The sequence below is a fragment of the Anopheles stephensi genome, chromosome 2 (assembly GCF_013141755.1).
Source record: "Anopheles stephensi strain Indian chromosome 2, UCI_ANSTEP_V1.0, whole genome shotgun sequence".
In the NCBI taxonomy this organism is placed as follows: Eukaryota; Metazoa; Arthropoda; class Insecta; order Diptera; family Culicidae; genus Anopheles; species Anopheles stephensi.
In genome coordinates, this window is record NC_050202.1 from 11555028 (window position 1) to 11570331 (window position 15304).

Here is a 15304-nt window from a genome sequence, read left to right on the forward strand (position 1 = left end):
TTCTGAACGCTGGTTTTGTTCCCGGCTAGTCGCTAATTGTGCATCACCCTTCCGGGAAAGCGGCCATATGTAGAGAGTGCATTTTGCTTTGCTCCCTGTTTCGCAGCAGCAGAATAAACCGTGCGCAGCCACGGAGCACCTGACGAAGGCAGTTGCATCCACAGAGACCGGGTTAGAGACCTGGAACGCGCGACCGGGGGATTATCGTGCGACAAAACGGCATGGACGAAGGGGGACAGGAGCTAGCTTTTTTGTTGCTTCTAGCGCCTATATGCACCCAACGGTGTGACCATCTTCATCATCATCCGCATGCATTTCTCTCCGCATAGGCACCGACCTCTGGCCCTCTCATTTGCCTCTCGTTAGCCGTTGATTAAGCAGGTCGTGAGATATTGGTGAGATGAGATGTTGCCTATGGCTAACAAGACTGGGAACGGAATCGGTTACGGAAGGTAGACATTCTTAACGACTTTCATCGTTTGATATCCTGAATACTTTCAAAGTCTTCATTTTGAAATTCATATTTGATAAGTTACTTACAGTAGAGCCTTAGTGAAGGTCTAGAACAGAACAAAGGACGAGATTAACATTTTGTGAGCTGCACATACTGCAGGACTTCCACAAAGAGACTTCAACATTTTTTCTGTTTTAAATATTGATGTTCTTCATTTATGATTAAAGATCTCAAAAGGAACAGAGAACATCTTCTTCGCAGTTTCAGTTCGGGGTTCGGGGATTAATATCATCTTGATGACACTTTACGAGGTTGTGGTGGTCCGGTAGTAGAGGTGCTTGCCTTCACACGCCAGAACCAGGTTTCCTCACTGTAGCAAGGACTGACTATCTAGCTACTTCATATCAGTATGTCTAGAATGCCTTATATGGCCGGTCAAAACGAAGAAAAGGTAGAACATTTTATGAGATACTTATTCTGGAGAAAATATCCCAGAAATTTAAGTTCCATGTGAAGATTTTAAACAGAACAATTCTGATCCTCTTAGATCCTTTGGAGCTCCCAGAAGTGTTTGGCCGTTAATGTGTACTTTGGACGCTTGTTTTGGTCCTTACTTTAAAACTCGTACTCTATACCTTACCCACAGGATGCTATTTTCTTCCCATTCTCACACGGTTCCCGGTTCCAGAGAAGTCGTTAAAGGATCAAACACAATTCTTCAACGTTAGTTGCTGTCCCTTCGTTTCTTTCGTCACCTCTTGAATATCTCATCGATATCTGCATGTTAACGTTCGTTTACTTTTCCCCGTTTGCCATTGCAGGATTAAAAATCGAACCCTCATCGATTATTGCTCGTTTTCGTGTGTGTGTGTGTGTTGGTCCCTTTCCACTTGGGTGCTGCAATTACAGCCCGGATATCCGTTTCGCACCAAACCGAACGAGTTGTCGATAGAATACGCTTCTTCCTTTCCTACTACAGGACAGAGCAGCACATGTTATGCCACTGCTTAACTCGACGAGGAACATACTTGATTCTAAGTTAAAGTTGCTTGTGTGAGACAGTAAAGGCTCTATGATATCCAGCTATTAAGCATCGAGTCCAGATTCTGACTTTCGCGCAGAAATCGCGTTTCAATCGGATTGATGCGAATCTTGATGCCGTCTCGTGAATTCTAATTCTCGCTTGTCTATCTCTCTAATCCCTGCCAATCCCATTTGCACATCGCTCCCGCCCTTAAAACAACTACCCTTTCGACCTCACGAAAAAAGTGCCGGGATCGTGATGTACGCTCGATGTCTCTTTTACATATTGCCCCCCAGATAGTGAACAAATTTGGACAACACATGTTTTTTTTTCTTTCTTCTCCTGACTGGTCGTCGGCGATAATCTGGAACAGGAAATCGTTTCACTCGTGCATGATCATCACGGCGGCGGTGGGAAGGGACGGTGGGAGGAAGGGAAGGTGAGCATAAGAAGCTGATCATCCTTTCGAAGGAAACCCACGGCGGAAACAACACGAACCGAAAGCCGTAGAAAATTTAGGGAAGAAAGCCTAACTAGAGTCCTGCAAGCCAGGGATATATGCAACATAGACACCGGAATGAGGACAAGAAGAAAACAACTACACACACACACACACGCGAAAGATCAGTCGCCCGTTCCGATCCAGTGCCAAATTTTGATGAGAATCTGTCCAATTTCCATCACGTACGTTCCCACCTCCCCTTTCCTGCTCTCTCTCTCTCTCTTCCGCCGACCGGGATCCTTCCCTCAAGCTCGATATGTAGATGCGCGCGCTCGGAAACGCTGAGAAACTATCTGCGCACCAGTGTACAGCACCGGGCGCGCGCGCGACCATATCCTCATCGCAGGAAACCCGGTTGCCACATGTATGTGTGCGCAGAACGCGGTTCGCGCAAAAACACACGGCGCAACGCAAACGGTCCAACACTGCCGGGACCCGCCACCAAATTTGGCAGCAGCAGCTTTTTTTTTCGGGTTTCGAAAGGATTTCGTGGCCAAAAGGGAAGGTCCCGAAATGTTTGCCGAATCGAGGCGATTCCCCCTATTGCGGAAGCGGATCATCGTGTTGTGTGAGCGAGAGGGAAAGAGCGAGATGGACGTAGTGCGCGTTCAGCAAGGATATCTGTTTCCTGGAGCATGTTAGCAGCAAAGGTACGCTTAGTGGGAACCGGATAGGGAAGGGAGGGTGGACAGGGACAGGGGCTGGACCTTTGCGATTCTGCAACGAGCGATGATTGACACTTGAAGCATAATTCGTTTCCCTTTCTTTAGAATAAGAAAACGAGCTACCCTTTCTCTATATCCTTCTCGTGTTCGTTGCTCCTGTCTTGCTCTCTCCACAGGTCCTTATGGTTTTTTAATGAAAAGATGAATTTTTATTAAAATGTAGTTCTAGTTTTCACATTATAAAACCTTATTTCTTAGAAATAGAAGCTACTGAATGTAAAGGATACTATAAAACATGGTTGATTAAGAAAATAAGTTGTATCAACTCTTCATAATTTAGTTAAAATAGCTTTCCTCGTAACTTGAACTCCCTAAAGAACCATAACAAAATACAACAATTTATGAAGAGTCTTAAAAATTCAAATCTCTTTCAGAAAATCGAAGAATTGTGTAGATTCAGAATAAAGAAGTGTACACAACTGAAGATCGAAGATGGATTCCCTACAGATCTTCACTAGATCTTCATTGCAGATTATCCATAACTTAACGTGTCTATAAAAGTCATTGAATATCTGTCACTGTTCCGATCATGAAGTAGGACAAGGATTCTCAATTTTTTCCCTTCTTCGAGTGAATACATCATTTCACGTGAAGGTTTAACTATCAGCTCTGGATAAATACATCAAGAATCCTGTGTCGTTATAGATAAAACACAAGATCACGAAGATTAATAATCATAAGCAGAAGAACCTCTGAAGTTAACCTTCAATAAGTCTTTTTTGGGTTTCTTGAACTTTAATTTCCCTTTGCTAGTTAATAGGTTCTAAAACTACGGAGAGGTCTGTTCGGACTCTTAAAGGAATTTGATAATCTCCAGATATTTCCTGTTTTGTCTTATGACAGATTGAAGACACTTCGTCTAACGTGCCAGGACTTCTTCAATATTGCAGAAGCTGTTCTTGACATTGAGTTCCTCAGATTCTGATAAGATAGGAATGTCTTGCAAGTATGTCTTCAATAGCTCAAACATCACACCAGTAACCAAATCCGTTGCATATCTGCCACGCCTAGCCATTATCTCATGAAGAATGAATGCTTGATCATGAACCTGATGCAGTGAAGTGCACCCAACCCAAGACTGTGCATGCAAATTCTTCTCCATTAAGCTAGCCACACTAAGCAGATCGTCCACGGCATTGCAGTGGTGGTTGCAATTTAAAAACCCATGACAATCATAACATCGCGGACGCGTCGAGTGTGAAGCAAGGGGAAGGTAATGGGAAGAAAAACACGCAACATAATCCAATCTTCGCGTTGACCCTTGGGCTAATATAAATGGGCAGCAATGAGCGAAAAACGTTGGAGGGATGATGATCGGCCTGCTCCCGCCGTGTCTCCGTTGCAGTTTTCCCGGGAAAAAAGTGCACCGTGCAAGCGTTCGCGGCTCGTGGCGTAACGATATACGGTGTCACGGTGAGCTCCGCTTACATAACACACGTGTCTGGCTGGCTGGCTGGCTGGCTGTGGGGCTGACACACGTTGGATCATATTTTTAATGCCACCGCAGCACACCTCCAAGAAGTAACGACGGTTGGGTAGGCTTAGAATGCGCTTGGATTGCACTTTCCGCTAAAGACAATCCGCCGTTGCATTGCTTATGGTGTTGGATTTTTAATTTACCAAGTATTCTACACCGACCGTTACGAAAATCTAAAAAGCAGAACAAAAACCCTTGCAAGCCCAATGTCCAATGAAGGTCAGACGATGGCTTCGAACGCCCTAAAAACGATCGCGAATAGTTAGCAGCGATCGCGTTATAAGGCCCATGATCAACCAATTTCGATTGGCTGAAGCGCTACGCGTCAATCGTCCCTGGGAGCACATTTGTCGGAAACTTTAAATCTTAACCAGCGTGCTAACGTTTCAAGGTGAACTCCTCACTTCTCGCCGATGTCTCGCCACCAACACCAACCAACAGCAAACCAGAGAAGACGCAAAAAAATGGACAAAATTCGCGGAAGGATGCAGCGTATGCAGCGCCAAAAACTGCATCATTTCTGCTCTCAAAAACACCGACCAAAAGAGCACACCAAGCGAACATGGAATGGCAGCAGCGTCCGAGTTACAGGTTCTTCGGCCTCAGCATCCGCATCTCGTCGCGCTGGGCGCAACTGGACGAGAACCATAAGGAAGTTGAGAAAAAGGAGTCTCTTCCCGCGCAATTTTCGAACTGGAACCTTTTCTTTTCTTTTTTTGGTTGGTTCTCGTCCAGTCGTTGTTGCCGTTGTCTGTCGCTGCACGGGTTTTGCCAAAATGTTTCAAGGTTAGCGTTGGGCCGCCTGCTAGCCCGCCGATGTTTTCCCATTTTGGGCAGAGGTTAGCAAAGCTTCTTCGCACACACCAAACAAAACAGGGACGCAACGAATGATAGTAAAAGTGGTGCAACCGGTGCACGAGGATAGTCGAAACCATTGGAACGGCCCGCGAAAATCGGATGCAGGAGGAAGCTGCCAGAGGACGCTACGTTTTCTTGCTACTGTTGCATTGCTGTTCGTACGCTTCAACTGCATCGGCGCTCATCCGGGCCCGTCCGGGTGAGACGGCGCGACGAGATGATCGCTTGCGAAGCGTACCAGGGACGCAAATCGATTCCCAGCGTGATGGTTTCCCGCAAGAGCGGCGGATTCGCGGTCGGATTTCGGCAGCTCGCCAGCCGGCGTTGGCCAGACGTACAGGAAATGAACAGGTGATAAATGTAAGGCAGCGTCTCGCGATGCGTGTGTCTGGGGATTTTAGGGTTTCTTTTTTTATCAAATGTGTCTTCTTCACGGGCACCAGACTAATCCGGGGCCAGTTGGATGGCAAATCTTTATAGCCAGTGCTTAAGGTGGGAAATTGAACAAATCTAACATGTGTTGTGTTGAAATCGTTAAGGAGCATTAGACTGCTTGCGTTACTGATGTTAACTATTTTGGCTGAAGCTTACAACCGATCTTTGGAGATTCAGAATAAAATGCACTTTAATATAAATACTAAAGTAAAGTTTAACGAGCTGTCAGTTTTTAGTACATTTAAAAGGCAGGGCTTTTCTCGATTTTAATTACTGAGATAGAGTCTAATCCAGATATTTTGGAAGCCGCAAAAACAAGATATACTTAGCTAGGATAGGGAAGCAAACAGTAATTTGACAACCTAAGGCAACAACTCATGTCAAATAAGTTATCCTTTAAGGATACTCCAAAATATACTCCAAGATGCCCGTTATTAGCACAATGTCTACTAAAGATATCTTCAGTAATTTAGTACAATATATGAATTTCAGATGGTCACAGGAAGGACAACTCCAACTTATTTCTGACGTCTGGATTTAGTTCTTGAGATATCTTTCGGGAAATTACTGATTTACTGAAAAAGGAGTACCTCTAGAGTATAGATATACGGTCCAAAGCAAAACGAATGAAATAAAACCCCAGATAAAAGATTTGTATAACAAGGTGGGTCATTATGCAGTATTTTAACGATGGCTGACATAAAGAAAACAAATGTGTGACATTTGGGTTGCTAAGAGTAGTATTTTTAGTACAATAGTAATAGTAGATAAAGTCAAGCTTTCAACTCAGTTTTCACTGAATTTCAAACTTCAAAATGGCGGCAAAATCAATCAAGATAAGCATATCGATGACTTTGAGTGTCAAAACAGGAATCTACAAGCGTCCCAAATTAACTTCATCAAAATACCGAACCAAGAGCCTTCTCCACCAAAGCATGAAGTAACGTTACTACAAACGCTGAATGGAATGTCCGATCGCTCAACCTTTTCAGTTTTTAGCTATCCATTTTTCTAACGCGCTGCTCAATAAATCATCCTCGAACATGGATGCTTCCCCTGCTTAATGTCCGCATTTTTTACTAACATTTAATTTAAAGTCCAGACATCTCCTCTTCGGCGATCTTCCTGAGATCGCTATCGATCGCAGGGAGGTTTCGCACAGGGTGCTTACGAGGTAGAGAGATGGTGGTGAACTTCATCCCCTTAGCTTTGCCCCATGTTCGCCGAGATTTGCGGCACATTAAAAAAAAGGGTACCGTTAAAAGATGGTGAAGGTTCGGCGTTGTTGGGTACCGCCAAAATGTGTTGCCTTACCCTTCTCTTCGGGTCGATCTTGGACCGTTTAACAGATCCTTCCAGGAAACTGTTGCCATTCGCCGGAGGGTAGGCTATTTGTTCCATTTCGGTTTGATGTTTTGCTTAATTGAAACAGAGACAATTAATTATTTCATCTCGAGTCGCTCCTCTGTTTGGGTTTGTTTGCCGGCTCGTTTTGGGGGACAAGCTTTATGTTTTCCCTTCATTTTCAGCTCGCAAACAATCTGTTCTGCCCCCTAAGATCGCTCTCGCACACACATTGCACATGATGTAATTGCTTGCAGTTTGATTATGTAATTTTCGTCCAGGTTCAGTGCCTCTGCAACCGAACCGAAAACCCTCCTCCATTGCTGGGTCTTTCTTGTCCTGAAACGGATTCGTTCACATCGAATCCTCCCCGCACATTGTGTGTGAGGCATGTATGGAAATGAAATTTGAGCACTACTCACTACCGGGCGAAGGCACCGAAAATCATAATCCCCGAGCGGGTCCTGTGTGCTCGGCAGTTCGGGACAGAAATTCGCGCTCTTACAACCATCACCACCACCGCCACCAAGGGTACAACCTTGAGAAATGGACCACGCGATAAACGTGTATTTAAGGAACGAACGAAGGAAACGAGCAAAACGCAAGCAAACCAAACCAGCAAATGTGGTGAGTATTATATAAAACTGTTGGCCATCGGGTTGATTCCAGGATGGGCGGTTTAGGCCATACCGTTCCCGGAATGGGACGCTGCGGGCGCAGGACGCGGCCTTAGGATTTTAAAAGCAAATTCGGGATTTTGGCACACAGCAACAGCAAAAAAATAAATCGCAGGCATGGAATACGGGAAGGAGCAGAGAAGCTGCCAGCAGCTCTGTGCAGGGGCTCCTATTGAAGATTGCTGAGCTGCTTGCAGAGCCGAAAGGCGAATGAAGGCGCAGCTCTTGAGCGCACACGAAAAGGTAAGAAGGTTGCCGCCAAACAGCCAAAGAATAAGACGACCGGCATCAGGTAGCGCGCGGAGTCCGTACACAAGAGCCTACCGCCAGGGCACTAGGTAACTCGTGCATAAGGGGACAGGAACGGAGCAAAAAAAAGGCAAAGCAAAGTAAGAAAAAAAGGTTCAGCGAAAGGAGCCTTGGAACGTTTGGATGAAAAGAGTCTAAAGGACACCCTTCCTTGCGTCGGCCATGTTTTTGGTGTGAAACTTCGATGTTGGAGGTACGTTTGGGGTCGAGATTTTAGATGTTAATAGGCATCTGGGTTCTCTGCTGCCGGCTCCAATAGTCGCCAAGTCGAGAAGATTTGATCGTAAAAGATTCGCAAACTTGAAGTAAAGATTAGGTGGTTTAGATTCTCTCCCCAATTCTCATCAAGTCACCAGAACTCTCGCAAAGAAATCGCAGAGCTTCTGTTGGGTTTAGAACTAAATTTGCGCGGGAACTATATATCTCGTCTCGTCGTATCAGTCTCTTCTAGTAGATCTTGTGTACTAATAAAAAAAAAAACAATGGAAGGAACGCAAATATTCACCTGGCACCATTCTGTGTTTTGGGCGCATCCAACGGTGGGTCGAAGATCTGCTCACGATCCTCCTTCGACAGCTCCAGCTCCGAAAACTGCTCCAAATTTGACGCCATCTTGTTGCGTATCCTTTTCGCTTACTGAATTACCGCCGTGTAGTGGTTGCTCGGTAACCTCCTAGAGTATGTTCTAGCCCCTCTGGTGGATGCTGTAGATGGCTTTTTTTCCTGTTTTCGTTTCGTTTGCAGCCCCTTAAAAACTGGTCCGCCAGGCACGCACACACAGGCACACGTACAAACACAAATACATACAAACACGCGCGGACGCACTCACTCACACAGGACACGACAATTCGATGGACGATGATGACGGGTGCATGAGGTGTCTTCGAAGATATACCACGTGGAGTACTATTACCTACGCACACTGTGTCACTTCCTAATCGAAGATATTGCTTGCGAGATAGCCCTCACTATAGCTCAGCAACAATGCACAAACACACACGGACACTAACACAAAGAAACCGCGTAACGACTCAGCAGCTACGGATCCGAGACCGGAAAATAGAGGTACGACGCACACCGGGCCGAAATGGATAATTTTGATGAGTCGAAAAACGAATCCGTTGGGTCGCGTTTGATCGCATCCAGGTCGATACGGTGGTAGTAAAACGCTTATCAAATTACTCTCTCTCTCTCTCTTTTTATATCTCTCGCACTCGGACTTCCATGCGTTTATCGGCTGCTAATATAGCACATTAGAAATTATTACACACGCGTTTGATTTCGACACGCTCTCTCTCTCTCTCTCGCTCTCTTTCGCTCTCTGCTGCGGCCACGTTTTAAGCAACTTAAAACATTAATAACAACAATAGATGGTACTAATAGATAATGGTAGCCGGTAGTGGTAGTAGCAGTACTAATAGTACAAAACTACAGATAACAACGCCGAGAGCTGCTCTCCGAGTACGACCGAAAAAAAAACACACACACACGCTTTGCTGCCTTGGGCACCCTCTTAGTTTCCCGTCTCTGCTATGGGTTAGTCGCCGTGTGTATGGGACCTTCTCCTTTACCCTCGATTTTGGGAGGTATTTTTGGTTTGGTACCGATTTAGTGTCGTGTTTCGCGATTAAACTTTCCTACACCTTTTAGCTGTGATGATTGAATGAGAGAAAGAGAGGAATAGAGAGAGAGAGAGAAAATATGGATAAAATTGGGATAGAAATATGTGATCAGTAAGATGTCTGTTAGACAGACTTGCTACTATGAAAATTGGTAACTACTAAAATGGCAGGGGAAGAAAGATGTGAAGAAACGCACACAAAGCGTGCACTTATACACACACACACACACACAAAGCAACACCGAGAAACGAGGATGAAGTTTCTACATAATGTTCAGTGCTGTATTGCACCACCGACGAGCATCCTGAGTCTAATACCTAGCATTTCTCATACTAACACTAATAATAACTAATAACACACACTTTCCAAAGAATTAGTAATACCGATCCGATCTGCTCCGAAATTTGAATATTACATCGTTAGAGATCGTTCCTCGCCGGATCGGTAAAGAACCGCATTTTAATTACCGCATTGAGGAGCGAAAAAAAAAATACCTGCCTCACACAAGCGCTTCTTGGAATTATCTCACAAGAGCTCCGGACACGGTACTCGCCGAGCACGTCACACAGCCATCTTCGCATCATCGTCTTTATTGACACAGCAGTTGGAAGATGCTTCGAGTCGGCTAATGGAGAGGCCTCTAGAAGATATTGAGGTCATATCGATCGCAATATGAAATGAAATCTTCATTAACGACTATCGGAAATTTATTCTTAGTTTTGTGCAAAGAAAGTGAATTATAAATTAATTTCTACTAAATTGCAAAGAATAGTATAATCCGTAAAAATAACATTAATTTTGGTCGACAACAAAAGCACAGAAATTAAGCCGGTGGAAGCTAAAAAAAATACGCACACAAGCTTACTTAGATCGTTTCTGTACAAGAAGTCAATCTCGTGCTATAAATTGGCGTGAAGAGATTCCCCACCCGATTTCGAAACTACTAAGCCGGTCGCCGGTAAGCGCACAACTACCAATTCACTTTTCCTGGCCTCTCACAAACTAGTCGAATCCGATCATCACGCTCTCCCTCTCTTTCTCTTTCTCTTTTACGCACTCTATCCATTCCCTTATACGGATGGCGGGGTTATTCATCCGGCCGCAGACACACTTCGGGGCAGAATTTGTGTGTAAAATCTGTACGTTCGATTTGTCTCGTTCGTTCTATTGTAGTTTTTTTTATACTATTAATGTTGGTCGGTTTGTTTGTGGGTTTTTGTATCTGTTGCACACAACAGCGTTACAACACCAATCACAGTTAACGGCGAAACAATTGTATTTTCGGAACACCAAAAATCACTCAAACAAATGGAGCTCCTCCCCGCACCATAACTCCCCAGGGCACGCACACACGCTTACAAACTTACAAACTTACACCAGCAACGAACACGCGGCAGAACAGAGACAGCAGCGGCACACGCACGCGGATAAATTCGTAATTATTTTCTTTTTATCGAAAGATACAAAATCTCGGATATTCCGATCCCGATACCCGACTTTTAAAACAACACGCACAAGATGAACACACTTCTCTTGCTCGCTCTCTCTCTCTCTCTCTTTTTACTAGCCCGCAGCTTCTCAGCTGATTAGTAGCTGATTTAAGCGCTTGTGCGGTAAGTGCGTTTAGCAGTAATCGTTAAATGAGCTAAATCACGGCGCAACGCTAAACACGACTCGGGTGGAGCAAAAATCAACCAAAAAACACACAACAACAAAAAAAAACACACAAGCGATGTAACGAAACGGGCAAACGCGCACTCCGCACTATCCGGTGGCTGGGTCCGGTTGGCTGGTCGCTCTTCGCGTGTGCTCTCCGATCGGCAGTACTTTCGAAAATAACTGAACATCTTTACTTTGACTCACTGCCAGGGCCTGGCGCGGCGTGCGATCGTCAGCAAACGTTACGCACACGTAGGATCCTACCATCATGCATACACAGTACGGACGCAGTAAGCCGCTAAACGCACACCGGCAAACCATTGCCGGTGGCACAGGCACAAGGGCGAAGGGGCCGCAAGAGGACGGAAACAAACATGAAAAGGCCAACATTCTACAGCACCGGATCGATCGCTATCTCGCTTCAGCCGCACGGCCATAGCCCGCCACACAGCGTTTCCTCCGTGCGTACGGTGGTGGTGGGTACAAAACTGTGTGGAAAAACCGGGTGTAAAGGATTGCCGAAAATACAGAACCGAAGAAGAGGAGTGGAGAGAAAAAAAATCCCCGAAAAATATTCCATACCACCATAGGAGGATAGAGGAACATCATACACAGAGGAGCAGCAGCAGCAGCAGCAGCAGCAGAAGCAACACAACAAAAAAACGGTCCCGAATATTATAAGCATGGTGGTGGTGTTCCTCGAGCGGGAACGCTTGGGAAGATGCGAGGAGAACGCACGAAGAATGTTCCAGCTGTGTGTACACACTCTCACACACACGCGCACGCGGGTTTTCCTTGGTGGTGTGCGAGTGTGAAGAGAGTGAAAAAGCAGCAAATGGGGAAACAGATAGACCAGCTAGAGGCCTAATACCCGCCGAGCTCTATCTGCGCAATGATAGGGAAAACACGAAAAATGAATGAACGTTTTGGGGCGGTGATGGGAGGGGAGAGACACAGGAGGACCCCAAGAAAAAAAAACCTACGGTGCTTCCTATAAGAAAGGAGATTCTAAGCCAACCGAACCAGGCGATATATTGGCGATCGGTGGGCTGTTGTGATGAGTTCAAACATCCATCTGGTCCAACAACCAGGGCTGGCTTATCATGCACGCACTTTTCAACGAGTTAGGCAAACAAGCGTCCAAAAGGCCATCGTGCTCTTTATTGGATGCTCTGAGTCACCGGAAACCAGGTTCAGCCGTAGATGTAACTGATGAATACTCGAACATCCCCCGTACGATTGAGTACCTCTCCAAAGGGGTTTTTTTTTAATCTCGAAGATTGTCCATTCATATTTCAGTACAGTGCTGCCCGATTCTACAGGGCGCCCTCATGCTCAGCAGACCGATCCGATCTGCTCACCATGCGCGTGAGATATGAGTTACTAGGCGAACGCGACGCGTCGTCTCATGCGTTTTTCTAATGTTCATCGGCTCACATCGTTCTTGGTTGGCGCGACTGTGTGCTGTGGGGCAAGTTGGAAAACAAAATCCATCTTACCCATTTTCTAACCTTACAGCGAAGTTAAATTTTATTCGGGGGAAGAGGATGTTGAGAATAATCGACATGTTGTTTGATTTTAGCAGTTTTATGACAAATCCAATCGCGCATGCGCTCTAACTAAAACGCTTAATTTTAATCTAAAGCTCTCATTAGATTGTTCTCAATTTCGAACGTTTATTGATCGATTCTGACGAGATCTAAGCGCTAATTAACGCACCACGACACATAACAGCTTTATGGTGGTTTAGCTTAATCATTGCTTATAGAACAGAAAATTCATGATGAAATTCTAGATTGTCAACAAAATCACAACATTAAAGCCTAGAATTATTCAAATATCCCCAAAACAATAAATAAACGGCTTTTAATCCTCTACTAAGAAAGTTGTCTAATTCCTCCTGTAAATATCTCGCATAGCCCATGAGGTTCGTTGCTGGTGCAAAAATTTAAGTCTCCAGTCAGGTCGCGCAAAAAACCCGCTCACACACCCATACCACCACGAGAGATAGAATCACGCCCCAAAGCGGGAGCCAAGATAAGCCGCTCCGTAAGGTCACCCATGCCGCGATTTTCGCGAGTCCGACGGAACTCAGCAGATTGTGCGCTACGATAGGCGCGCGTGCGCTATGTACTTGGGGACTATGCGAGAGTTCCGCTGAGTTTGGTGGTTCCGCACCAGAGTGAGAGCTGCCGCTCGCGCCGCTCAAATAGAAAGCAAATGGCGGGCCATACCACCGTAAGCATGACGCAAGGTTCCAGTTCGTGTGCGCGCGACAATCTCAGTGGCGTTGGACTTTACACCACGTGGTTTTTTTGTTTGTTTGCCCCCGCTAGAGAGTGTTCTAGCGTGGAGAAAGTTGGGAAAGCGTAATCAAATCATCATTTGACGTAATTTTTCAATTAAAACATAATTTACCCGCAAGGTGTTGGGGGTTCGCGTGATTCGGTTTGCGCTGTGTGTGTGTGTGTGTGTGTGTGTGTGTGTGACGGGGAGCATTATTTCCGAAGGAAGTTCAATCGGTTTTGAAGAACAATTATATAGATTTTTACATAATATAAGGTGAAAAAAGTAAATGTAAAGGCTTCCGAGTTCAATAAAGTGAATACAGAAGAGTCTGAAGGAAAGGATGGATTCCCAGATGAGACTCTTGTTTTTACTGCTGCTGCTGTCTTCAAGAGCTTCTATCCTAGCATCTAATGTCCCTAGCAACTAGCGGCCGAAATTTACTGAACCGTGCGACTTAAACACGTTTCTAGCACAAACGGATGGAGCGGGGCGAACGAGCATATCAAGCAAGCGACAAAAAAAAACGCCAGTGAATCATAGATTTTTTTTTTTCCCCGATTGCTGATGTCCGCTTTACCTCGCCATCCCATACTATATGGCTTCCTAACCTAAAAGTGTGAGCGCTAGGTTTTTTTTTTTTGTATGTTTCAGTGGCCTCTGTACGCCAGTTAAAAAAGGACCCCTAATAAGGCCCGATGAAACGAAAACGTACGCGAAAGGACAACAGGGCCCGGGCCCCGAGCGCCCTAATCGTTCGTATTCCTTTCTACCAGGGGCCGGGAGAATAGTTTTCTAATACAGGCCTGGTAGGATGTTTAGGAAAAACCATATATCCTGTTTTTGTTTGCTGCCATGGACTAGAAACAAGATGGTTCCGTTCCGCACGTGGTTGCTTGGGCGATGTTCAATGCTTGCCTCGCATAACTAGTTTGATTGTGAGCAGTAAGTTAAGTTATTCGCTTTACTTACAGAACTTTTGCCTAAAATAACGCCATTTCCACTTAAACTTTAAATTATCAGTCATCAATGATGTATGGTTCATTAACTCGAAAGAGGCACCGAGTTGCCCTAGAATTGAATAACTATTTTACGGCCATGCTTCACAGTATGTTCTACCCATCCCAAGGTGCCACTTCTAAGAAAGCAGTATGCACAGATATCGAATTAATTTGTCCCCAACACACAAACACACACACGCGCGTATAAATACGGACACACTGAGAAAGAGGGACAAGGCACATAACATCCTTGTACTTCGCTCACCAACCCAGGGGATCAATAATATTATGCCCACTCGAATGGTTAACTCTCCTCCCTAACCTAGCGGGACTTCGTAGGAATCGTACCAACGCGCGTCGTAAGATGCCATACGTAACGTACTGAAGGCGAAGAAAACGTTCAGGGAAAATGTCCTTTTCCACGATTCCAACGCCGTATGGCAACCCCACACAGGCGGAAGTGCGTAAGCGAATATGCAAATCAAGTGTATCGGCAAATGCGTAAATAACCGCCCAATGGACGCCTTTCCCCAGTAACGCCACTCCACTCCACAACACGTTGAACAGGTTGGTCTCCATACGCTTAAAGGCATGTTTTTGCTTCCACCAACGACCAACAACCTTCTATCAACGGTGGAGTATCCATTTGAAGCTCCAATCAAAGGATCTTGGACAGGGAGAGAGGGAGAGAGAGAAAACAACGCGAGTGGTTTCTTGGCGACGCACATTAAAGAGGAACTAATTTTGGAAGCCATCTTGGAGCAGGAGAAGGAACGGTGGAGTGTATCCCCGGTAGTCGGCAGATCATTCGTGTGTTTCTACGCGGAACTGCAACATGCGCACTTAATACGCTAGTTCTCAATTTGCAACTCTCTGTGGGAAGGAGTGTGTTTACAAACACCTGTTAATGGAGTAAGGGAACTCCTGATTA

The 15304-nt window shown here is 45.3% G+C and overlaps 1 protein-coding gene across 19 annotated transcripts in view; it reads right to left on the minus strand.

The window, feature by feature from the left end:
• LOC118503963 (insulin-like growth factor 2 mRNA-binding protein 1) overlaps positions 1-15304 on the minus strand; it is a 79197-nt gene that overhangs the window by 37974 nt on the left and 25919 nt on the right. For 4 of the 19 annotated variants that reach the window (XM_036037864.1, XM_036037863.1, XM_036037866.1 and 1 more), the window contains one exon: positions 8311-9455. The exons of 6 other annotated variants lie outside the window; for them this stretch is intronic. In XM_036037864.1, coding sequence (XP_035893757.1) covers positions 8311-8417 — 107 coding nt within the window. In that variant the 5' untranslated portion in view covers positions 8418-9455. Of the gene's footprint in view, positions 1-8310; positions 9456-10794; positions 11271-15304 lie in introns of those variants that run through there. 9 more of the 19 variants (XM_036037869.1, XM_036037861.1, XM_036037870.1 and 6 more) reach the window with 9 other exon arrangements.